The sequence below is a fragment of the Sardina pilchardus genome, chromosome 13, assembly GCF_963854185.1.
Source record: "Sardina pilchardus chromosome 13, fSarPil1.1, whole genome shotgun sequence".
Lineage (NCBI taxonomy): Eukaryota > Metazoa > Chordata > Actinopteri > Clupeiformes > Clupeidae > Sardina > Sardina pilchardus.
In genome coordinates, this window is record NC_085006.1 from 32060968 (window position 1) to 32087852 (window position 26885).

Here is a 26885-nt window from a genome sequence, read left to right on the forward strand (position 1 = left end):
TAGACACTTTGACCAGGTTTTTATACACCACCTTCCCAGTAACTGTGTGCAAATCAATTGTGTCACATTCCCCAAGCACAAGCAAGGGGCTAGTATACCCACACTCAAGCATTGCAGGTGAGAGTCTAGTGAAAGGAAAACCATCCTCATCATTGCACAACACATTACCCCTAGCATACTCCACCAGAAGACTTTTCTCCTGGTGGCTTAAGACCCCATTTAGTTTATCCAGGAACTTCCTGGCGTACCTTTGAGACCTTATTCCTAGGTAAGAGGCTGCTGTCTGAGCATCCTGCAGGTCACATCCTACTGCATTAACAATTTGCCTGAGCTGCAATACTTTTTTTGAAAGGAGCAGAGTTTTAAGACCAGGAAAATCACATGATCCATCAAAGCGTGACCCCAACACAAGAGGTTCCTCAAGCAACCAATGCACAGAAGATAGCCCACCAGCCCACTCATGAGTAAACATCCCCCAAACCCTGAAAAGACTTCTGTAGAAAGGGGTCATCCCCTCAAGAGCAAGCTGCTTGGAATCCATTTGAAAAAGGGCAATGTCCAGTTCCAGGTCACAGACGCCATGTAAAATGCCCAGAGCCAGTGACCTCCAGGCCAGTGTAGAAGAGGCCGTGAGCAGTCTCTGGATAAACTGCAATCGATAAGTGTCCTTCCTGCACACCAGGTTTATGAGTCCTTGTCCTCCATCAGTCTTTGATAGGAAAAGAACCGCTTGAGGGACCCAGTGTAGCTTGTCCCAGAAAAAGTTCACCACTTCCTTTTGAATGCCATCAAGTAGTCCAACAGGGGGTTCAAGACATGCAAGTTTGTGCCATAAAGATGATGCCACAAGGTTATTGATTATGAGGGTGCGCCCCCTATAGGATAACTGGGGGAGCAACCACTTCCATTTCCCCAAACGACATTTAACCTTTTCCAAAACCCCATCCCAGTTCTGTTGAACAAAGTTATCATCACCCAAGTACACACCCAGATATTTGAACCCTTCTTTTTTCCAAACCAACCCACCTGGCAAACCAGTACACCTTTTTTCCACCTCCCCAACCCAAATAGCTTCACTTTTCCCCCAGTTCACTTTGGCAGATGACAAACGATTAAAATCATTCACAACAGTTTCCAACACATTAATATCATTTTTTCCATTAACAAAAACAGTTACATCATCAGCATAAGCAGACAAAAAGAAACGGTCAGCACAGAAAGGAAAAGAGATACCACTCAGATCAGCACGTAGCTTATGTAGCAGGGGTTCAATTGCAATGGAGTACAACATGCCTGACATGGGGCAACCCTGCCTGACCCCCCTCTTAACCTTGAAAGGCGCGCTCAAGCTTCCATTAATTTTCAAAATACTTTTAACATCACAGTAAATAGCTTTGATCATTGCTGTCAGGACAGGGCTAAAACCAAAAGACTCTAGAGTGGACCACAAATACTCATGTTCGACACGATCGAAAGCTTTTTGCTGATCCAAAGAGATCAGCCCAACATTAATACCCAAATTTTTTTAAACAGTCATCAGGTCTCTGACTACAGCTATGTTATCAAAAATGGAGCGGTCAGGTATACAGTAGGACTGATCTGAATGTACTACATGACCAATTACTTTTTTCAGCCTTATAGCCAGAGCCTTGGACAATATTTTCATGTCAGAACATAACAAGGAGACAGGGCGCCAGTTGCCTATTTCCTGCAGGTCACCCTTTTTAGGCAATAATGTAATAACCGCCCGGCGACAGCTAAGGGGAAGGCATCCTTTCCCCAAGCTCTCACGGAGCACTGCAAGGAGGTCCCCCCCAATACTCGTCCAGAAACCCTTATAAAATTCAATCGGTAAGCCGTCAATACCAGGAGCTTTGCCATTTTGCATGCTCATGAGCGCCTGATCAAGCTCATCAAGCGTCAGAACCTTGTCCGTCTCCTCATGACACTCGTCAGGCACTCTGGGCAGGTCGTCAAGAAAACCATTGGGTGAGGGCCCAATAGATCCCAATTCACAGTCATACAGCTTGGAATAAAAACACCTCGCATAATTACGTATCTGAGCAGTCTCAGACAGCTCCTGACCTGTGTCAGACCTCAACGTGTGCATTATTCTACTCTGACCATTTTTCCTTTCCAAGTTAAAGAAAAACTTGGTCGGAGCATCCAACAGGGCGACACTCTGAAAACGGGAGCGGACCAATGCCCCTTGTGCTCTGACACCAAGTAGTTCAGTTAGCCTGCCCCTCTTCTCATCTAGGAGCTTAAAACCATCAGTACTTGTACGCGCCAGTGATACTTGTAACCCCAAGATGTCATTCTCCAATACCCGTAAAGAAGAGACGATTGCCTTAGTGACACTAGATGTGTCCTGCTGACAAAACAGTCTAATTTGGACCTAGCCATAATCCCACCAACTCCGCAAAGAGGAAAAAGCATCCTTTTGCTTCCTAAAAGTCTCCCAAAGAAAATAAGGGTATCCTTGAAGTGCTGATCTTCAAGTAGCGAAGTGTTAAAACACCAGTACGCACTTCGAGGCCGAAAAGGCTTCACACACACACTACAAATCACAGCACAGTGATCAGAAAAACCCGTTGGCAGAATGTAACATGACTTTACAGTGTTGAGATGATGCTTCAGAGTGTAAATCCTATCCAACCTTGCAAAGGAAATATAATTATCCCTGCTGTGAGACCAAGTGTACTGCCTGACCCCTTGATGCATGGTTCTCCAGGCATCACATAGATCATGGGAATTAACCAGTTGAATCACCGCAGCCTGGGAGGGAGCATGAGGCTCCAGGTGATTCCTGTCCAGCTTGTCATTCACAGTGCAATTAAAATCACCCCCCAGAAAAAGGAGAGATTCCGAATCCAGACCATCCAACACATCATTAACCCTATTAAAAAAAACAACTCGGTCAGCCCCATTGGTGGGAGCATAAACATTTAGAAAAAACAAGGCATAGTCTTCAAAAACTGCTTTGACCATCAGAAGTCTCCCATCTACTAAATCCTGTACTTGACCGGAGAGAGGGAGAGAATCCTTAGAAAACAAAATTGCCACACCCCCACTAACGGAGGACCCATGACTAAAGAAAATCTGACCATTCCATTCCTTCCTCCAGTCAACTTCATTCGTTTTGTCACTATGCGTTTCCTGGACCATCATGACATCCACCTTTTTTAATTTAATAAAATCTATCAATGTCAACCTTTTCAATTTGTCTCTGGCACCATTTACATTGAGAGTGCCAATGGTGAGCGTATTCACAATCATTGAGATGCCTTCGGTGACGATGACTGCTGCACCCTAACTTTTTTCCGAAGTTTAGTCAGAAATTTCCGGAGACGCGCAGCCTCCTTTGCAGTGAAGGCATGCTCTCTAAACAAGCACAATACATCATTAATAAACTGCAATCGGTCAGGAAAATAAAGCTCAACTTCAATATCACGCTGCCCTTTTGTATCCGCCAAAAAGCGACTTATATCCTCCGCTTTATAGCGCACCGGCATTTCAGGAGAGATTAAGTCTCCCTGCGAAGAGTCAGACGCATCGGAGCAGACAGACTCGCCATCACTATCAACGTCCGCAACCACATCACCTTTCTTTGCTTTAGGGACTGTACCACTTCCATTGTCATCCACTTTTCTTTTAAACGGGACCTTGAAATCCCCACTCATCACAACGTCTTGAACAGGATCTGAGGAAAGCGCGCCCGCAACTTCGGCAGCTGCGTTCTCCATGTGTTCAACCAAAACTGGCCTATCGGTCGTTTTAGGCTCACTCAAAGCAGCCAACTCCTTTGTGATCATCTCACTTACTGTTGCAGTCACCCCCTCCGGCTCAACTATAGAGGAACCACCAGCTACGCTCGCATGGACCTCCGCAATCAGAGTAATCAGATCTGCCTCTGAACTGTCAGTACTATGATCAGCTTTCCCTCCCGCAGCTTCAGGCGCAGGTACACTGGCCTCGGCTGGAGGGGACGCTCTCGGTTCAGCCACTGTTCGTGGACGAGCCGCGTTGCTACTCTTTTGCGGGCAGTTGCGGACAACATGGCCCATCAGACCACAGTTAAAACACTTCAACACACTGTCGGACGATGCAAACACCATATAATCAAAACCCCCAACACGGAGTTTCATTGTCACGCTGAGCTCTTCATCAGGATTATTAAGCACCATATACACCTGCCTCCTAAACGAGACAACGTGTTTCAGGAGCGGCGACTTACACCCCAGGGGAATCATCTTTACGGATGAAACCAGCCGACCATACGCTCCCAACATCCCTTCAAGCACACTATCTTTAATAAAGGGGGGAGCGTTAGAGATAATAATTTTCTTTGAGGGAGAACCAAGTGGAAGCACAACGATATGTTCATTGTTAAGAGTAATGCCAGACGCAATTACCTCTCTAGCTTTCTCAACCGTACCAATAAAAGCCACAACCGCGCTATTCATGCGCGAAGCTGATTTAACATTTTCGTGACCCACCACATCACCAATCGCAAGACTACAGTCCTCTACACTTGCGGAACACTGGATTTTTACACCATGCTGTCTCGTTAGAGTTTCAAACTCCATTCTTCCCGCCGCAGCCACGCTGCCAGCCGAAGCCGGTGGCCGACTCCGCGGGGGGCAAACTAACGCAAACTAAAAACAATCCACAGCGTCTGTAGAGTTTTAAAAACATAAACTACCAACAACACAAATAAATCACGTACAAAAGATAGAAAGTTTGAAAAACAGGCCAAAGAGGCCACTTCACTCACACAATTCACTCCAGCACTCACACGCACGTCCGCACACTGAGAGAGAGAGAGAGAGAGAGAGAGAGAGAGAGAGAGAGAGAGAGAGAGAGAGAGAGAGAGAGAGAGAGAGAGAGAGAGAGAGAGAGAGAGAGAGAGAGAGAGAGAGAGAGAGAGAGAGAGAGAGAGAGAGAGAGAGAGAGAGAGAGAGAGAGAGAGAGAGAGAGAGAGAGAGAGAGAGAGAGAGAGAGAGAGAGAGAGAGTAGATGATTGGGGAGTAATATTCAGATGCATCATGATGTGTCTCCAGGCTGCAGGGCTGTAAGCTGACAGAGAAGAGCTGCTCCTATCTGGCATCTGCTCTCACCTCACTCTCCTCAACACTCAGACTGCTGGACCTGAGTAGTAATGACCTGCCGGACTCAGGAGTGGAACTGTTATGTTCTGCTCTTTCTCATCAGAACTGCAAACTGGAGGAACTACGGTAAGCATCATTTCATGTAGTGATTATATGCAAGTGACCATGTGTGTGTTTCTGTATGTAGAGAGATTGTGTATGTGTGTGAGAAAATGTGGAGTGACTGTATGTGCTCATATGGAAGTGTGTGTGTGTTTGGTATATTGTGGGTTTCTGTGTCTGTGTGTCATACTGTAGATTGTGCATCTGTGTGATGAGTTTGTGAGGAAATGTGGGGAGAGGTTGTGATTGTGTGTGAATACTGAAGGGCGTGTATACTGTATGTGTTCCGTTTTCTCCCCACGGAAAGGGCAACCCAGTGTACAAAGAGGATATTACTCGGTATTCCACATTTGTTTGTTTATTTTTCTTTAAATGGAACCAGCAGTCAGTCAGTCAGGTAATAAACCTGAAATGAATGAGGAATGCAATGTTCAAATTTCATGTGCATACTATAAACACAGCTCCTACATTCTTTACCTAAAATAGCCCATTAACAATAAGCAACAAAAAATAACATTTACCCATATCAAATACCTTCAAATATGAATAACTCATAACAGAATAACACAAATCATATGCATTAATCAACGTACAAATATATAATAATAAATAATAAATAATTTGAATGTGCGCTTCACACTTCAAAACATTAGGCTATGCACCATATTCAAGTCCAACCATACTACAAACATTTACAAATCTAAAGAAAGTACACATGAACGGACACATGTGGTACAATTCAATGTCAAGTCCAAATGTTAACTTTATGTCCTACGGCTTGCCACCACATCAATGTATAACTCTGGAGCATAGCGTTATCATGAGTTAACTGAACTGCTTAACTTTACATCTACCGGAGCACAGCTTTCTCTAAAATACAATGGACGTAAACACAGCAAACATAGCATAGCGACAGCAGACATCATGAAGCATACAACATAAAGGCAGACAAGAAACATTTGAGATAGAGGCCCTTTCCGAAACCAGTCCCTACTCACTTCGACTTGGTTAGCGAGTGAACTTCCTTTTCAAGTCCACTCGTGGGTGCGGAGAACACTCGCATTTGAAGGGTTAGGGGGTTAAAACAGCGCTACATTTCGGATGCGCTTGAAGGGAGAAGGAAGCTGACGTCATATTCGTTTTCATAGAAATTATGAAGCCAATATATATTAAATCGCCAATTAAGATTTCTGGACACCTCTGTGTATTAGGATATACATCCCTCTTCTCTCCTTTCATTACTATGAGTGAGGAGTTGCATTTTATGCTTTATTTAACATCAAATTATAAAAGTGCTGTAAATGCGACCTGCACATGTGTTTAAATATTACAGCCTACTTCTGTACGATCTTGCACATTTTACTGAGTATCAAACTAAACATGAGTTGTTACAATGTAGCTTAAAACACGCTTTTGTCTGTAAATGCTGTCACACGGACCAAAAAACAACTGGCAGGGAGATACGCGAGCTGCACGAACACTTGAAAACGGTTGCACCTGTTTCAAGACAGCATCGATGCTGACTTGCTCCTGGAGGCGTGGTAGCCCCTCTCCCTAGGCACTTCACTCGTCTCAAAATTCGTTTCGGATGATACTTAATGTGGCGGACCCTCGCGTGAACGCGCAAACGAAGTGGAAGTGTGTAGGACTAGGGTTTAGGGATTCGTTTCGGAAAGGGCCACCGAGAGCTTACCAAGTGGCTGCACACCGGGTTGAAATTCATTACAAACTAAACGAATCTCGCGCTTCCTTTTCACGCACTAGATGCTGGTCACATGACTCACGGCACACTTAACTCTTAAAGAGACACTACGCTATTAGACTGCTACACCTCTGTTTCTCTCGGTTTCTTTCCTTAAGTGCATTTGTATTTAAGGTAAGTATATATGAAAATAAGAAATAACAACTTTACAAATTATATAATTCCACAGAAAACACAACAGTATGTGTGGTAGAGTTTGTGTGTGAGAGAGAAAGGGTGTGTGTGAGGAAGTGGCTAGACTAGAGGGTGTGTGTGTGTGTGTGTGTGTGTGTGTGTGTGTGTGTGTGTGTGTAGGGAAAGATATCTGTGTGTGAGTAGATTGTCTGTGTGTTTGTGTGTGAGAAAGAAAGGGTGTGTGTGAGGAAGTGGCTAGACTAGAGGGTGTGTGTGTGTGTGTGTGTGTGTGTGTGTGTAGGAAAAGATATCTCTGTGTGAGTAGATTGTCTGTGTGTCTGTGTGTGTGTGTAGAGAGATATCTGTGTGTGAGTACGCATTCACATCTGTGTGATGAGTGGGAGAGGAATTGTATGTGAGGAGATAGAGAGAGAGAGTGTGTGTGTGTGTGTGTGTGTGTGTGTGTGTGTGCGCGAAATTGTGGATCTGTAGGGAATGGGATCTGTGTGGTTGTGTGTGAGGGGAAATGTGGGGAGAGGTTGTGATTAAGAGAGAACACACACAGAATACACACAGATAACACAGAACACACATATACACACATGCAAACACACACACGGGCACACAGAAAAGCACCCACGCGCACACACACACACACACACACACACACACACACAGGCACACACACAGATACACCCTCAGAGAGAGAGAGAGAAAGAGAGAACACACACAGAATACACACAGATAACACATTGTGTGTGAATATGTGGTAGAGTTTGTGTGTGAGAGAGAAAGGGTGTGTGTGAGGAAGTGGCTAGACTAGAGGGTGTGTGTGTGTGTGTGTGTGTATGATGTGTGAGTGTATATGATGTGTATGGTGTGTGTGTGTGTGTGTGTGTGTGTGTGTGTTTATAAACTGTATGATCTGTATTGTGTGTGTGTGTGTGTGTGTGTGTGTGTGTGTGTTTGTGTGTGTGAGTAGATGATTGGAGAGTAATATGCAGATGTATCATGATGTGTCTCCAGGTGGGGCTGTAATCTGACAGATAAGAGCTGCTCCTATCTGGCCTCTGCTCTCACATCACTCTCCTCAACACTCTGGACCTGAGTAACAATTCCTCTCTGATTATTAGACTCGCATCTGTAATTTTCAGCTGGATTTTGTTTGGTAGTAATAAACTGAGTGTCTCAGCTGTAGAGGAGCTTTCTGCTCTAGTGAAGGACCCACACTGTAAACTGGAGGAACTTAAGTGAGTAAATATCTAAATACTGTATCTCACTCATGTCGTTAGAACATGACACCCAACATGGATGCTTGTCTTATTTTCTGTCCTCCAGATTCTCTCTTTCATCTGTCTCCACTGTGTTCCTGCTCTCCTTTCATCCATCTTTCCTCCCTCTCTTTGTCGTTCCTGTCCTCCTCTCTTTCTCTGACTGCCCCCTGCTTTGACATTCATTCATGTCGTCTGAACTTTATTTCATTAGACACACGTAATGCAAGTGGCTATAACCGTGTCAGTCAGGTGCCTGCCTAGCAACCCCTCAGGGGCTTTCAGTGTTGGATCCGCCTCTACAACAGGTGACCAATAACGAGTGGGTGGAGCTTAGGCTGGGGCGGGGCTGAAGCGTGTGGTCAACACAATGCGGGTTACTCAGACATATTTCAGGGCAACAGTGTGGAGACTCAATGGGCTCAAATTGTGAAAGTTTTGTGCAGGGAGCATTGGAAATCATTTTCACTAATCAGATCTTGAACAAGTCCTACATGCCCTTGTTACATCCCGACTGGATTGCTGTAATGCCTAGGAGTGGGTGAATCCTCTTCTGCTTGTTGACCAATAGTGCAGAATGCTGCCGCCAGATTACTGACCAGGACCAAAAAGAGTCAAATCACCCCAGTGGTAGCAGCCCTGCACTGGCTCCCAGTGCACCACATAATCCATTAGAAAGGGCGTTTTAAATCGCTTTGGGCTGCCCCACCGTCTCGACTTGCTCCAAGACTTGTACTGTAATATTCTCCCAAATCACCTCAGACATGCGTCATCTGTGTTTTTATATCTATCTTTGTTGTCTTTTGTGTGACATCTGTAGATCACTTCGACTGTGGAGGGCAACAGTCTGGCATAGTGGCTTTGTGTGCATGTACATGTAGTGTGTGTCTACTTTTATTGTGAAACACTTCGATTTTAAGTGTGCTATGTAAATAAAATAGCCTATACTTTTCTTTGATGAACTGGCCACCACAGTGTTGTGACCTTAACACCATTTAACGTCTCAGTGACCTGCTGGAAAAGAGTTTACAGAGTGGTTTGAGTCAGTGCAAGATCTTGGTGAACAATGAACACCACTTTGGACAGAAATCAATATTATTATATTGCAATAGTCTCTCTGGAATATGTCCTATTGTATGTGTGTGGCTAGATTGATGATTACTATGGCTTTATTTTACTGGCTGAGATTGCTATGGGCGGTCCCATGTTACCAGGGGAGGGAGCATAATAAACTAGAAAATGTAATTCCATGGAAGGAATTACCATTGCATGTAGGCTAAATGTAAAAAGGTTGCTGTGTAAAACATTGTTTAGTAGGCCTACTGAAGTTCACCTACAGCAGTGGTCGGCAATAGGCGGCCCGCGGGCCAGATGCGGCCCGCAAGCGAAAAACATCTGGCCCGTGAGATCTTTTGAACCAGAGAATGAAAAAAAAAAAAAAAACTTTTTAAAAATCGGACTGCCAGTCTCAAACATGCTCTTTATTTTGAAACGTAACTTTCCAGAACAGAAGAATTTCAATCAATCTAAATGCTTAGATATTTGTCTCATCTGAATACGAGTGAAGCACGCAGCGAGGTGCAGCGTGAACGCACAACATGCAAAATCAAAATGAAGTCAGTGGACAGCGCTGGTTCTCAAATTCCAAGCTAGTCCCTAAAACACATGTTGTCATTCAAACAACGGACATAGGCTTATGGTGATAATTAAAACACGACTTCTTTTAAACAGGCCTGACATCAAACAGGCAATTTACGCACATAGAACTGTGAAAAGTAAAACACGAGTTTCAAACATTAATAGCGTGCGTGTTATTTAGGAACGCAACCTTTAAATTAGCATGCTTACTTTCGTGGTGCCGTCTTGTACTCTTTGCATGCAGAGAAACCCTCGTTAGTTGTTACAGATCAGGCATGTGGGCTTTGCATTAATACAATTAGGGAGGATGAAGGCATAGTTCTCTGTCCATTCATCATTAAAGATCCTGTTTTCGCTGTTAACTTTTCTCTTCAGATTTTTTCATTGTGCCATTTTTTGACAGCTAACAGCAACGCGTGGCAATGTTTTTCTGGTGTTTTTTATTATTATTTTTTAAAGACACAGGCATATAATAGCGCCCCCAATGACCAGTCGACAAATTTAACCTACATCAGCCTGCTTGAATGTCTCTGCTCTGTCATTTCAAGAGCGCCTATCATTTTTACCTCCTCCGATATTAATTAATTAAATTAGCCATTGTTTTGGTTGTGAACTTGTGGCCCGCTATGTAATGGCTCGGAAAATATCTGGCCCGAGGCCAAACTTAATTGCCGACCCCTGACCTACAGTGAAACGAATGATGCTATGCAGCAACAGGTAGGCTGAGGAAATGATATAGCAAATATAACGTTAGCTAGCTTGCTAACAACAAATAACTAGAAATGCAATTCCAAGGAATTACCAGTGCATGAAAATGCAAAAAAAAATGCATAGATAGATAATGTAGATATGGTTACTAAGGTGTAGCTAGGGTAAACATGGTGGTTGCATAGTTGAAAGAGAGTTGATAGTGTTAAGGTAGACATTTTAAAGCTTAAACATTCCTGTTCTAACTAATGATATCTAACAGGTATTCTAAAATGTTAACTATGCTAACAATGATAACCAGGTTGATTGGTTTACTTGGCTAATGATTTCTAACAGTTATTGTAAAAATGCTAGCTATGTTAACAATGCTAACCAGGTTGATAAGCTAACTTAGCTGGTGATTTCTAGCAGTAATGCTAAAAATGCTAACTATGCTAACAATGTTAACCACATTGATTAGCTATCTTAGCTAATCATTTGTAGCAGTTATGCTAACAATGCTAAATATGCTAACAATGCTAACCAGGTTGATTAGCTAACTTAGCTAATCATTTTTAGCAGTTATGCTAACAATGCTAACCATGCTAACTAGCTAACTTGCTACTGAGGACTTTTATTTGGAAACATTTGTTGATAGGGTATCCATGGCTGCCACTATCAGGAATAAAGAAGTTACTGTAGTAAAATCATGTTGGTTGCTATGGAAACGGTGATAAATGCTTAATTTTGATGGTTGCTATGTTGGTTGCTAGGTACATGGAGGTCTCATGTAGTTGACTGGAGGCATAGTTGATGATAACTGACAGTTGGAATGGTTGAACAGTTAAATAGTTGAGTAGTTTCAATGGTTAAATGATTTAATAGTGTATTATTGCAGTGAGGACTTTTATTTTGAAACGGTTGTGGAAAGAGGAAACAGGATATGTAGTCTTCACAGAGAGATTGTTTGCTTAAAGCCTGAGAGAGAGAGGGCTGCTGCAGGTGGGGCTGGCCACCTGGCATAAGATTCTAATTGCTTAACGACCCGATTGTGATGTCATAGAGGCCAATGTTAAGTCTATGGGAACATTTTGAATAGTTTTTAATTTATAGTTTAAAAAGTATAAAAGTTACAAAGTTGAAAAATACATAGAAGCATTCCCCTATTTAAGACCTACGTTGCGACGTTTGAATGAAGTTTCTAGGTTAAACGGTTCAAGCTGAATAGAAAAAATGAATTTGGTAAACGGAATAATAACTAGAAATGCAATTCCAAGGAATTACCAGTGCACGAAAATGCAAAAAATTTATAGATAGATAATGTAGATATGGTTACTAAGGTGTAGCTAGGGTAAACATGGTGGTTGCATAGTTTAAAGAAAGCTGATAGTGTGAAGGTAGACAGTTGAAAGCTTAAACATTCCAGTTCTAACCTAACTAATGATTTCTAACAAATGTTAGAAACAGCTAACTTAGCTAATCATTTCTGGCAGCTATGTTAAAAATGCTAACTATACTAACCATGCTAACTAGCTAACTTGCTACTGAGGACTTCTATTTTGAAACATTTGTTGATAGGGTTTCCATGGCTGCCACTATCAGGAATAAAGAAGTTACTATAGTAAAATCATGTTGGTTGCTATGGAAACGGTCATCAATGCTTAATTTTAATGGTTGTTATGTTGGTTGCCAGGTACATGGAGGTCTCATGTAGTTGACTGGAGGCATAGTTGATGATAACTGACAGTTGGAATGGTTGAACAGTTAAATAGTTGAGTAGTTTCAATGGTTAAATGATTTAATAGTGTATTATTGCAGTGAGGACTTTCATTTTGAAACAGTTGTGGAAAGAGGAAACAGTTAACAGGATATGTAGTCTTCACAGAGAGATTGTATGCTTAAAGCCTGAGAGAGAGAGAGAGGGCTGCTGCAGGTGGGGCTGGCCACCTGGCATAAGATTCTAATTGCTTAACGACCCGATTGTGATGTCATAGAGGCCAATGTTAAGTCTATGGGGACATTTTTAATAGTTTTTAATTTATAGTTTAAAAAGTATAAAAGTTACAAAGTTGAAAAATACATAGCAGCATTCCCCTATTGAAGACCTACATTACAACGTTTGAATGAAGTTTCTAGGTTAAACGGTTCAACCTGAATAGAAAAAATGAATTTGATCAGCGGAATAATAATAAGAAGAAGAAGCCTAGGAAGAACAGTACAGTGCATTTTCATGCACTGTAATAAGAAGAAGAAGCCTAGGAAGAACAGTACAGTGCATTTTCATGCACTGTAATGATGGCAATGATGAGAATGATAATGTAGCTTGTACTGTACAAATGACTGTGAGAAGAAGGCTTAAACCTAAATGGTACAACTGGCATGTCTATCAGGTTGGACGCTGAGTTAAGACTGGCGTGGCTAGAAGCTAACGTTAAATTTTATTGTCGTTAGCTAAATATAGTGCTTACGTTAGGGTTTGATTGTCTAACTATTGTGTTCCCAACGTCACCTCGAGCTAACCGGTTACTGTAACGAAGCAAGATAGGAGTGGGCTACTGCAGGAGACGATAACGTTCCGTGGCATGGTATCAACGTTAGATTGCTTCTTCTAGTCACTAGTGTTTATAGCCAGAGACGGTTAAAGCGGAGCAGATGGCTAATGAAGGATTCTTTGCTACAGCTGGAGCTAAATGAGCACTGACGTAACAATCCATTTCTGCTAGGGCTGCACGATATATCTAAAATATATCATTATCGCGATATCAACGCTTGCGATAGACATACCGCAAAGATTACTTAATTTTCGATAAAATTAGATATATTTTCTTTGCCGTGCATTCCATACAGTCTATGGCATAAGTGTCAAATGCGGCCTGCAACATAATTTCATATGGCCCGCGAGAGCTTAAAAGGTCTGATACGGTTTTTGCGTATAGGCAATAATACACTGCAATACAATGAACGCGTGTGAGACTGACAGGGAGGCCACATCAACCACCTTCCATGATCAGTGCAACTGGCTACATCAGATGTGATAGCAACGCGTAGGCTACGTGTGAAAACAAAATAGAGTAATAAACTATTTTAGCAAACGGAGCGCCTAAATTACGCGCTCGGTTTAGCCTGCCTGTGAAACGCATAATAGTTTGAAATGCGTGTGCTTCTTTGAGAGGGGAATCGATGTAAGTTACTTTGATTTCAATTGGTAGTTGTAAACTACGTGATACGTTTACGTCTACGTTTAAAAAGCATGTATAGCCTAATTGTGTGTAGTCCTATTATCCAAAAAATCTAACTTCAAGTCCTTGCGAATCGAGCGAGTGATTGTTTGGCTAAAAGCGAAAGTAAGCCTATCTTCTTACCGAGAAGAGGTGCATTCAGATCAGGCAAGCAGAGGTAGGCTTAAAGTTTGTGGTAATCGCTGTTGCTTTGCATTATCATTTCAGTTAAAAACCAACAACGCAGAATCCACACAACACCTTTCAACTTTAAAACTTCAAAGAAAAAGTCCACCGGGACCGTTCGCTTCTATGTGTATGGGACGTTGTAGTGACGCATTTCATATGGATGGACTTTTTGACATGTCCGTTATCCTACTCGTTTGTGTCACTGGCTAGATGTCAAACCGAATTTCGTTACTGGTATTTCACTTGTGCAATGACAGTAAAGTTGAATATACTCGAATCTAAAAACTCAGATATATGGAAAAAAAAAAAAAAAAAAATGGCATGACCTCTTCCTGACTGACCAGTGACCCTCATTGAAAGTCAAACTGGAACTGACAGTGGTTTTTGTTTTGTTTTTACAAAACACAACAACCAAAAAAACATGTTGGAATGGAATCAATGCATTTCTTTTTTAATAGTCTGCATCAGTCTATGCTAGAAGCAAGTAGAATGGAGAAAAACATGAAATATTGAAATATCACAAGTTATATCGTTATCGCAGTACTCAATAATGTTATCGCATATCGCATGTTTTCCTAATATCGTGCAGCCCTAATTTCTGCCGCCAAAGCGTCTCAACGTTAAGTCTATGGGATTTTTTAACTCTTTTATCGTAAATATCTCAAAAAGTATAAAGTTCACAAATGTGAAAAATAATAGAACAAATCTCCGTTTCAAGACTTTTGTAGGAGTGCTTGAATGACGTCAAGCGGTTCAGTGGTTCTAGAGTCTTTGATCGTTGATTTTGGTCGGAAGAAGAATAAAGATTATAAGAAGAACAGGGATAACAGTACATTGCATTTACATGCAATGTAATGAGGACAGTTATGATGTAGAACACACAAAGTGTGTGTCTGTGTGTGTGTGTGTGTGTGTGTGTGCATTGTACAGTATAGTGCGCTAACTGGAGAAACTAATGAGTGTTAACACATTCATATTAATGATCTTCTAGAGTGGGTCTGTGGGATACTCTGCGCACCATCAGAAAGGAGCATCCAGCAGCAGCAGCAGCAGCCTCCACTAGCAGCTCCCACTCCTCAGATGCTGCAGAGCTGCACCTCAGAGACAAAGCCCAGCAGCACCCAGGAGCACAGCTGCTCTCTCTGGACACTCACAAGTGAGTACACATAAACACACACAAACCACACGTGCACACATACACACACACACAGGCGCTCACACACACATTCCTACATGAGTCTGATGAAGAACTACACACACACACACACACACACACACACACACACACACACACACACACACACACACACACACGCATACACACACACACACACACATCACACATACACACACACACACATAAAGACTTCTATGTGAGTCTGATGAAGAATCACACACACACACACACATGCATACACACACACACACACACACACACACACACACACATCACACATACACACACACACACACATAACAACTTCTATGTGAGTCTGATGAAGAATCACACACACTCACACTCTCACACACACACACACACACACACACTAAGACACATACACACACGTATACACACACACAGACCACTCGTGCACACACGCACACACACACTCACACACACACACACACACACACACATACTAAGACACATACATAAGCTAGGAATCTCCAGTATGAATATAACTCTTCACATCGCTCACTTTGGCATAACCAACTTATTTATAAACAGCGATAGTAATAAATATCTGAACTTCGGGTCACTTCCTGTCGACCCGGAAGTTCAGACGTAAATTTAAACTCCGCAATCGCAGCACACACTCTCTTATACAAACAAAGACGCAAGACGAAACACCGGTAAGACAAACATAACGCTATGATAATTGTTACCAATGTTAAGCTGAATAAACGTACAGATAAAGACATGTGTTGTGTGATTATTGCAACGGAATATGTGAAGTGGATGGTAAATGGGTGTAAACGGTAAACGATGTAATGAAAGTGGTTGCTAGCATGTAATAAATCACCGTAGTGTTAGATGGTAACGTCGACTAATTAAAACATCTACGGGATTACGGCAGAGGTGTATGATGAATGACTATGTTAACAAATGATTTTAGATCAATATGAAGGTCAACTGAAAACATAGACACGGCAGACAAAGACAGATAACAAGTACACAGACTGTTTAACAATAATAATAATAATAATAAATTTTATTTATATTGCGCTTTACATCAAATAAATGATCTCAAAGTGCTACAATGCATACACACATACACACACAACAGGATAAAAGTAGCACCATAGAGGAAGTTAAAAGTAGCATAAAATTAGGCTAAAACCAGCATAAAACAGATAAAAAGTATTTAGTTAAAAGCTTTTCTAAAAAGATGAGTTTTTAGGCCTTTCTTAAAAGAATCCACAGTCTGTGGTGCCCTTAGTTGGTCAGGGAGAGCATTCCACAGACTGGGAGCAGCAGAGCTAAAAGCACGGTCGCCCATGGTTCTTAACTTAGTTCTTTTTTGCTGGAGGAGATGTGATTGTCCAGACCGGAGATGACGTGAGGAGGAGTGGGGGGGGATGAGTTCTTTGAGGTAAGGGGGGGCAGAGCCATGGAGACACTGATGGGACAGAAGGGAAACCTTGTACTCGATCCTGGACTGAACTGGAAGCCAATGAAGGGATTTGAGGATGGGTGTGATATGCTGGAATTTCCGCACCCTCATCAGGATCCTGGCAGCGCAGTTTTGGATGTACTGCAGCTGCTGGATGTTCTTGCTGGGGATCCCGATGAGGAGTGCGTTGCAGTAGTCCAGCCTGGAGGAGATAAAGGCGTGGACAAGTTTCTCAGCATCAGGGAGAGTGAGTGAAGGGCGGAGTTTCGCAATGTTTTTGAGGTGAAAGAAGGAGGTTTTACACAGATGTTTGATGTGGGCCTCAAAAGTCAGGTGAGGGTCCATTTTGACACCCAGATTTGTGACTGAGGGTGAGAGGTGGATGTTGTGACCGGGGAGGGTGATGCTGGTGATAGTGGATGACCGGATCTGGTGTGGAGTGCCAACAAGAATAGCTTCCGTTTTTGAGCTGTTGAGTTGCAGGAAGTTCGCCTTCATCCACGCCTTTATCTCCTCCAGACAGGTGGAAACTGTGGTTAAAGCTGCAGAGGATGTTGGATTTGTTTTTATGTAGAGTTGGGTGTCATCAGCATAGCAATGGAAAGACATTCCATGCCGGCTGATGACACTACCAAGGGGAAGCATGTACAGAGTGAAGAGGGTGGGGCCTAGGACTGAACCTTGAGGGACCCCACAGGTGACGGTGTGAGTAACTGAATTTGCACCTGCCAGGGATACATATTCAGTTCTGTCAGTGAGATATGATGTGAACCAAGCCAGGGTGGAGCCAGAAAGTCCGATGGAAGAGTGGAGGCGGTGTAGAAGGATGAGGTGGTCAACGGTGTCGAATGCTGCGGTGAGGTCAAGGAGGATGAGAAGAGATGGAGAGCCAGCATCAGCTGCCAGCAGCAGGTCATTGGTGACCCTGACCAGAGCAGTTTCCGTACTGTGGCCAGAGCGGAAACCAGACTGGAACTTCTCGTAAAAACTGTTTGTAGTGAGATGGTTGTGAAGTTGACCAGAGACCACCTTTTCCAACACTTTCGAAAGGAAAGGGAGATTGGAGATGGGGCGGTAGTTTGCAGGTGGTTCTGGGTCAAGAGTGGGCTTTTTGAGTAGTGGCTTGATGACAGCAGTTTTCAGGGATGAGGGGACATGGCCGGACTGCAGGGACTGATTGATGATTTTGGTGATCAAGGGACTTATTGCAGAGGAGTGACTTTTTATGAGGGCAGAGGGAAATGGGTCCAGGGCACAGGTGGAGGGCTTCATCCGTCTCAAGATGTCTTCGGTGTGAGCGGTGCGGCGGTGTGTGCGTCGCTACCGTGACGGTAGGTATGCGACCCGTCACACACCCCCCTCCTTAAGAAGGAGCGTCCATCTTGTGGCGTGAAAGAAAGTCTGCTATGTCCTTGCCAACCCCGGTATGCCAGTGAACAAAAGGCAGGTAATACCAAGTTGAATCTCCCCAAACTCCAGCATGACCCGAATCTCCTGGTTCAGCACGGGGATCAGTCGCACTGAAACCCAGCAGTGATGGTCAGTTGGATTGGGCTGGACGATGAAGATGACATTAGTCCGTCCTGACTCGTCCCGCAACAGACGTCTGGGTACGATGTACCGCAGACCACAGAACCATTGCAACCCCAGCACCTTCCGTCCGGACGCGAAGGCCTGGCCATTTGCAGAACGGTTGCACCAGGTCTGCTGTCGAGTCCGTACCTGGACAAGGTGTTCATGCACCATAGAGCCCATGTGGCCCACCTCCTTCCATGTTGACAAGATAGGACTCCCCATGTTGGAAGGGCGGCGAGGAGCGTCCCCCTCCCAGCTCTCACAGATGATGTCATGGGAGTCCTCTCCCCTGCTAGCATGTAATAAATCACTGTAGTGTTAGATGGTAACGTCGACTAATTAAAACATCTACGGGATTACGGCAGAGGTGTATGATGAATGACTATGTTAACAAATGATTTTAGAACAATATGAAGGTCAACTGAAAACATAGACACGGCAGACAAACACAGATAACAAGTACACAGACTGTTTAACAAGGTAGCGCATCGCTACCGTGACGGTAGGTATGCGATCCGTCACATGCTGTAGCTTGAATATTGATCCTCTTTTGTAAGTCTTTGGATAAAAGCAGAGCCATAGAGAGAGTTGCGACACTCTTTGATGTTGCCGCCAAGATCAACAGTTCCAAAAAAACCTGTGCTGAATGGCTGAATCGCAGGAGGGTGGGATGTACTTCTGATGCTGGAAGGTGTAATCAATTAACTCATTGACTACTGACCAAGAGATTGGCTGTAAACAGTTCCAAAAGCCCCATAACGAGGAAATAGCCTGGAAAAAGCGCTGCCATTTTTTCCTATGGAGGTCTATGGGAGTGTCGCCACTCTGTTTTATCTACCGCTCTGGATAAAAGTATGTAGACAATGACCGTAGATTGCTTGCTCTCAATATTGCTCCACTCTGCGCTCATAATTGTGGCACAAATGTAACGTCATACATGTAGTTTATACAAATATTTGTTAAACTAGATGTACCGTAAAGCGATGCACAATATGACCGCCGCTCAGTCCTGCACAATCTCTCCGCAAATATCAATCACACTTTTGTTTCCATTGCCTACTCCATCCCCTACTGCAACTTTTATATACTGTATGTTAATCAGTGTGTGCATGTGTGCCCTTGCTTTTGTTTATGAGTGCTTCTCTGTCTATGAGTGTGTGTGTGAGTGTGCCTGCTTGTGTGTGTGTTTTGTGTCTCTCTATGTGTATATGTTCACTGTGTTCTCTGCCGTCACTGTCACTCCAATATCAGATCACACACACACACACACACACACACACACACACAGGCACACACACACATACAGTACAGACCAAAAGTTTGGACACACCTTCTCATTCAATGAGTTTCCTTTATTTTCATGACTATTGACATTGTAGACTCACACTGAAGGCATCAAAACTATGAATTAACACATGTGGAAATATGTACTTAACAAACAAGAGTAAAACAACTGAAAATATGCCTTATATTCTAGTTTTTCAAAGTAGCCACCTTTTGCTCTGGTTACTGCTTTGCATACACTCTGCATTCTCTTGATGAGCTTCAAGAGGTAGTCACCTGAAATGGTTTTCACTTCACATGTATGCCCTGTCAGGTTTAATAAGTGGGACTTGCCTTATAAATGGGGTTGGGAATCAGTTGTGTTGTGCAGAAGTCAGGGGTGATACACAGCTGATAGTCCTACTGAATAGACTGTTAGAATTTGTATTATGGCAAGAAAAAAGCAGCTAAGTAAAGAAAAACGAGTGGCCATCTGCGCCGATCCGCACGCCGGCGACCGGGGTTCGATTCCCGTCCCGTGGTCCTTTCCGGATCCCACCCCGACTCTCTCACCCATTCACTTCCTGTCTCTCTCTACTGTCCTGTCAAAAGTAAAAGGCACAAAAGCCCCAAAAATATACTTTAAAAAAAAACAAAAAAAAAGAAAAGGCCAGTCAGTCCGAAAAATTGGGAAAACTTTGAAAGTGTCCCCAAGTGCAGTCGCAAAAACCATCAAACGCTACAAAGAAACTGGCCGTCCCGGGAAAGGAAGACCAAGTTCGGATAAATTCATCCGAGTCGCCAGCCTCAGAAATCGCACATTAACAGCAGCTCAGATTAGAGACCAGGTCAATGCCACACAGTTCTAGCAGCAGATACATCTCTAGAACAGCTGTTAAGACGAGACTGCCTGAATCAGGCCTTCATGGTAGAATAGCTGCTAGGAAACCACTGCTAAGGACAGGCAACAAGCAGAAGAGACTTGTTTCGGCTAAAGAACGCAAGGAATTGACATTAGACCAGTGGAAATCTGTGCTTTGGTCTGATGAGTCCAAATCTGAGATCTTTGGTTCCAACCACCGTGTGGACTGCAGAGTGAAGGCAAAAGGGCCAACAAGTGCTAAGCATCTCTGGGAACTCCTTCAAGACTGTTGGAAGACCATTTCAGGTGACCTCTTGAAGCTCATCAAGAGAATGCCAAGAGTGTGCAAAGCAGTAATCAAAGCAAAAGGTGGCTACTTTGAATTAACACATGTGGAATTATATACTTAACATAAACATGTGAAACAACTGAAAACATGTCTTATATTCTAGGTTCTTTATAGTTTTGATTTCTTCGGTATGAATCTGCAATTTTCATAGTCATAGTCATGAAAATAAAGAAAACTCTTTCAATGAGAAGGTGTGTCCAAACTTTTGGTCTGTACTGTACACACATGCGCGCGCGTGCACACACACACACACACACACATAAGCAGGCACACACGCACACACGCACACACACACACACACACACACACACACACACACACACACACACACACACACACACACACACACACACACACAGGCACACACACAGATACACCCTCAGAGAGAGAGAGAAAGAGAGAACACACACAGAATACACACAGAACACAGAACACACATATACACACATGGAAACACACACGGGCACACAGAAAAGCACCCACGCGCACACACACACACACACACACACACACAGGCACACACACAGATACACCCTCAGAGAGAGAGAGAGAAAGAGAGAACACACACAGAATACACACAGATAACACAGAACACACATATACACACATGCAAACACACACACGGGCACACAGAAAAGCACCCACGCGCGCACACACACACACACACACACACACACTCACTTCTCAGCTCCGGTGGTCTCACACAGTGCTGCATCTAACAAAACATACTCACATCTTTGTGTGTGTGTGTGTGTGTGTGTGTGTGTGTGTGTGTGTGTGTGTGTGTGTGTATGAGAGAGAGAGGTGTGTGTAGGTGTGTGTGTGTGTGTGTGTGTACTGTGCATCTGTGTGTATGTGTGTGTGTGTGTCTGAGGGCGTGTGTGCATGCGTGTGGGCGTGTTTGTGCATGTGTTTGTGTATTTTTTATGTACGTGTGTGTGTGCTGGTGCGTGTGTGTGTAGGTATGTGTCTGTGTGTATTTATGTGTGTGTGTGTGTGTGTATGTGCCTGTGCTTGTCTGTGTCTGTGTTTGTGTGCGTGGGCATGGGCGTGTGTTCCTGCAAAGTGTCACTTATATTTCAAAATCTAGCAGAGATTGAGATGTGTGTTTGGAACAGTTTTTCAAATCCCCAGGGTTAATACCACCATCTACAGGCCGATGGGTATTCAGTCCTGAATGTACACATAAATCCATTTATTTTATAGCCCCCCATGGATGAAATTCCACAAAACTTGGCATACTCCCAGAGGGTGTCAGGTTTATCATACACATGGAATTTGGTGCAGTTCATAACATCTCATCTGAAGATAGGGGCAATTAAAGCAACATTACATTGCATTCTCAATATTTACCGTGGGGGTGCAAATCACAAATGATTATTATATATTATGGTTATAAGCTAAGTTGATGCACGGTCTTGAGACCAACATACCATAAACATTTAGTCATCCTCGGTGCCACGGTTCAGGTAGTTATGTAGGAAAAACTGTAATTTTTGGGCTTCGGGCGGGGGCAGCGCGGGGGTGGAGTGACCCCCGGGGACGAAACGAAAATTTTCCATAGAACTCTACTGGGGCTACATGCCCACCAAGTTTCATGCGCTCCAGTGTTACGGTGTCCCGGGAATCGTTGACCAAAAATATGACGGGATAAAAGAAGGAAGAAGAAAAAACTTTGACAACAACTATATGACCGCTTCGCTAGCTACGCTAGTGGCGGTCATAATTATAAGTACAGGTGTGGTGTGGTCGTAAAGGTATCTGACACCCGCAGGTCATCAAAGGTGATTACAGGTGAGAATCAGGTACCTTAAACAGACACACCAATCAACAGATATCAGGCCTTTAACGGTGTGTGTGTGTGTGTGTGTGTGTGTGTGTGTGTGTGTTTTAAAGGGAGGATCATCACATTGATGCCCCACAGAGGAGCTGTGAATCCTGTGCTGAAGTTCCAGACTCCAGCCACTGGGTCCTGGTGAAGCCTGAAGTCTCCACAGAGGAGAGCGTCTCCACCTACAGCCTGAGCTCTCCTGCAGGGAGCTACGAGTGCTCAGAGTCTGGTCTGCGCTGGGCGTGTGCTGGTCCAGTCACCCTGCAGTACCACTTCACAGACTGGCATGTCTTCTCTGAGGAGCTGGCCCACATGCAGTCCAGACCAGCTGGTCCTCTGATGGACATCAGGCCCATGTCAGGAGAGCTGGAGGAGATCCATCTGCCACATTTCCTCTGTTTGGGGGGTTGTGAGGTGTCTGTGCGTGATGCTGTGAGGGTCCTGCATGGGCGGGACAGCGGAGTGTGTGTGGAGGAGTGTGAGCTGACCCGACACCATGCCAGACTTCTCCACCCCTCCTTCTCTCCACGTGGCATTATCTCCTATTTGAAATCTTGGCTGTTTCCCACGGTCCACTCACTTGTGCTGGTCTATGAGGGCAGATTGCCGCCCCTGTCTTACCGCGCCTACCTCCTGCCTGAGGATCCCCGTCTGAAGCAGCTGGTGAAGAACGATGAGGAGGAGTTGGGGGGCGTTAGGAGGGAAAACCCTCATCCTGTCAGACCTCTACAGATGGAGGGCTTCTACAGTCTGAGGACTGACTGCAAATCTGAGCTCTACCCAGAGGAGCTGATGCTGAGGTACAGCAAGACCACCCCCAACTTCTATAAGGCGGAGCTTCTTGAGGCTGCGGCCTCCTTCCACATGGAGCTGTTCAGCTCTGCAGACAGCAGGGGGCAGTGTGTGTGGAGAGGGAAGTTCCAGTCAGGTGATGAGAGTCCGGCCAGACCACCAGCAGAGATTCCGGCGAGGGCCAGAGACGCCCAATCAGCAGTCAGGATCCCACAGGGAGCAGAGAGCAGCAGAGACACCAGCAGAGAGACCAGCGGAGCTGAGGGGGAGACCAGCTCAGGTAGGACACACACACACATGCAGACATACACACACATACACAGACACATTATACACACACACACACACACACACACACACACACACACACACACACAGAGGGGTAGACCAGCTCAGGTAGGACATACACACACACATGCATACACACACACACATACACAGACACATTATACACACACACACACACACACACACACACACACACACACACACACACACACAGAGGGGTAGACCAGCTCAGGTAGGACATACACACACACATGCATACACACACACACATACACAGACACATTATACACACACACACACACACACACACACACACACACACACACACACACACACACACACACAGATAGTGCTCATTTTCTGGTATGAGCACAACTGCACAAGTCAATAACTACAATTGCTTGAATCTGCCCCTAGCAGTATCCAATGCTGTTTTTCGTGGCTCTCTCCTAGTGACTTAGATATTTGGTGAAAAAGGGATGTATCTTTAGGTTCATCTGCCAGCATGTTTAGTTTTCACAACAGTTTGAGAGAGTTGCTATAGTTGAAAAGTGTTTGATTGCTTTGGACCAGCACTGGTTGTCTTGCTCTGCTGTTTATGATCTTACGTAAAAGAGCGTTTCACCGCAGGGAAGAAATCTAGACGCCCCTAGCGGCAGCAAATGTAATTTGTCTGGCGGGGTAGTCTAGGCACGATCCATAGAGCTTAGGAGAGCTGGAAAATCAAGCGATCCAATCACAGCGTGTATAAAGTCGGTGGGCGGGCTTAACATAATGGTGACTGACATGCGACCAGAAGTTGCGACGGTAACGCATCCTGCTATTTGAAAACAAGAAGATGATTCGTTTAGCGTTATCCTATTGCATGGAGAGAGAAGGTTACGCAGCCTGCTACTTGAAAACAAGAAGATGATTCGTTTAGCATTATCCTATTGCGGAGATGGAATTTGAAAGACAACTGTTTATAATCCCACCCCTCCGATTGAGCCCTGACTACGGTGAGTTCCCAGACCCTACATCTTGATGTGGGTCTGGCTCGTCAGGCTAGCATTTCACCGCAGGGAAGGTGAATGTGTGTATTTGAATTAGGTCATTTATGTTAGTAGAAATGTGGAGTCGTCATTGAAGTCTTGACTGAAAATCCGACATTTGTGCATCCTGATCATGTGCTACTAATTTGTGTGCTAAATTGTGAGTACCATTAGGCCTTCAGGCCGATTTCACAAGAGCCATTCCACCCCAGCCCATGTTGGGTATACAGTATAGTCAGTGAAATGTCTCTTTAAAAGGCAACAGTTTTTCCTGTTCAGAACACAACCAGAGATCAAACATGTCACCAAACACAAGAGTGATTTTACTGACTGTTATAGATTGTTTGTGACTGTAATAGACTGATGACCGTAATAGACGTGTGTGTGTGAGTGTGTGTGTGTGAGTGTGTGTTTGAGCTGTAATAGACTCGTGGTTGTGTGTGTGTTAGAGGCGTTGATATGGAGGTCGTCAGCTGTCAGCACACACAGCCCATCTGGAGAGCCACAATCACACACATTCTGATTCCTGATGTTTCTCCCTCCAGCGTCTGCACCTTCAAGGCATCCTGATCCAGGGCAGGATTTCTTCTCCAAACACAAGGGGGCGCTGGAGACTCGTCTTCCTGTCCTCGCCTCCATCCTGATTCCACTCCAGCAGAGGGGGGTTCTGAATGACCTGGAGCGGGAGCAGGTGGAGAGCAAACCCACCAGCACAGAACGGAACCGTGTTCTGCTCACCATCATACAGAACAAAGGAGCCACAGCCCAAATGGAGTTCTACGAGGTTCTAAAGGAGGCCGATCTCAATCTGGTGAACGACCTGGAAAGAACCACCAGAATCTTACCTTAAGTAATAGTAGAGCTTTAAAGTCATTTTGATCGTAAACTAACTTCTATTACGTAGGTACTACTATTTGTAGGAAATTGTACATTACCTTGTCAGTCAATGTGACTCTTTGGAGATTATTTTTGCCAGTGTGTAAACAAATTCACATGTTGCGTATTTATTCAGGGTGAAGGATCTGAGCCATGAGTGGTATTTACGGCAGTTGTGTAAAATACAAATACTCCTCAACTGTAGGTGCTTTCTAGGGGTTCTTATATCTTGTGCTAACATGTACAGTATGCGCAGAGCTCTGAAGTTCAGAAGGAATGTGCGTCACTCTTACTCTTGGGGTTAATACTGGTGCTGATGTGTGTTCCTCCTGTTTATTTTATATGAATGCGTCAGTTTTCAGTAAATAACTGTTTTTCTTCCATATGTTGTTGCCATTCATTTGATCAATAAGGACAGTTATTATCCTATTGGCATGAGTGAAATACGAGACTTGTGTCTCTCAGATGATCTGATCTCAGGGCTCTCAGGTAAACTTTGTCTGGATTAATTGTGTAAACCTGTAATGACCATACAGTGGCTCAGGGAAGAGAAAATAGCCAAACCTTTGGTATCAGCATTGTCCTCCTGAATGTACACCATAGTGGCCACGCCTGTCTCTGTAGCCTACTGTGAATGTATGCAGGCCACCTGTTATATCATATGTATAGAATTCTGTTGCCCTGTGTGTTCCAACCAATGACATGTTTAGAATTCCATTGCTAATAGCGCCTTCATGCCACATCAGATCTTCAGCAATTCCAACCTCCGATAGGAAAGATGACTTGAATGCAAAGTCGGCTCGTTTTATTGCTCGGAGACTCGTGCGGAAGGAAAGTGGCAATCCAAGTCTTTCCTCCTTTTTACTGTTGTTACCTCATGAGTTACCCTGACGGAGGAACTGCCCTCCACACACTCATTATGGGATGTCCAGCAGAGCAAGAGGATGTATTGTTGCGTACACACAGTTTTAGACTCACACATCACAAGCCCTTGTTCACTTTGTTGTAAGGGGAAAGGTCAGTTAAATGTCTACATGTAAATGTAAATCTTAGCTCATATTCTGTCATACAAAATAAACGTTTAGTCTCTTTGAGTTAAAGTTTTGTTTCTGTACATGGTGTGAAGTCCAAACAGATGCCCAACATGGTTGTCCAAACAGATGCTCAACATGGTTGTCCAAACAGATGCCCAACATGGTTGTCCAAACAGATGCTCAACATGGTTGTCCAAACATTACAGGACACTCAACTGCTCAACCACTTGCATACACACATCAGACAGGAACAGCCCAACTCCCAACACACACACAC

General features: G+C 44.0%; 1 protein-coding gene across 1 annotated transcript; it reads left to right on the forward strand.

The window, feature by feature from the left end:
- The first annotated feature begins 5193 nt into the window (after positions 1-5193).
- Positions 5194-26578, forward strand: LOC134099425 (NACHT, LRR and PYD domains-containing protein 1 homolog). Its single transcript, XM_062552296.1, has 4 exons — positions 5194-5237; positions 15084-15248; positions 22653-23659; positions 25244-26578. The coding sequence occupies exons 3-4, from the start codon at positions 22900-22902 to the stop codon at positions 25546-25548; spliced, it is 1065 nt and encodes a 354-aa protein (XP_062408280.1). The 5' UTR covers positions 5194-5237; positions 15084-15248; positions 22653-22899; the 3' UTR covers positions 25549-26578.
- Positions 26579-26885: the final 307 nt, after the last annotated feature.

Excerpts from the sequence above, each read along its gene's own strand:
- LOC134099425 (XM_062552296.1), top strand. The coding sequence starts at position 22,900 with ATGCAGTCCAGACCAGCTGGTCCTCTGATGGACATCAGGCCCATGTCA. Across the intron at positions 23,660-25,243 it reads TGAGGGGGAGACCAGCTCAG|CGTCTGCACCTTCAAGGCAT; the intron begins GTAGGACACACA and ends TTCTCCCTCCAG.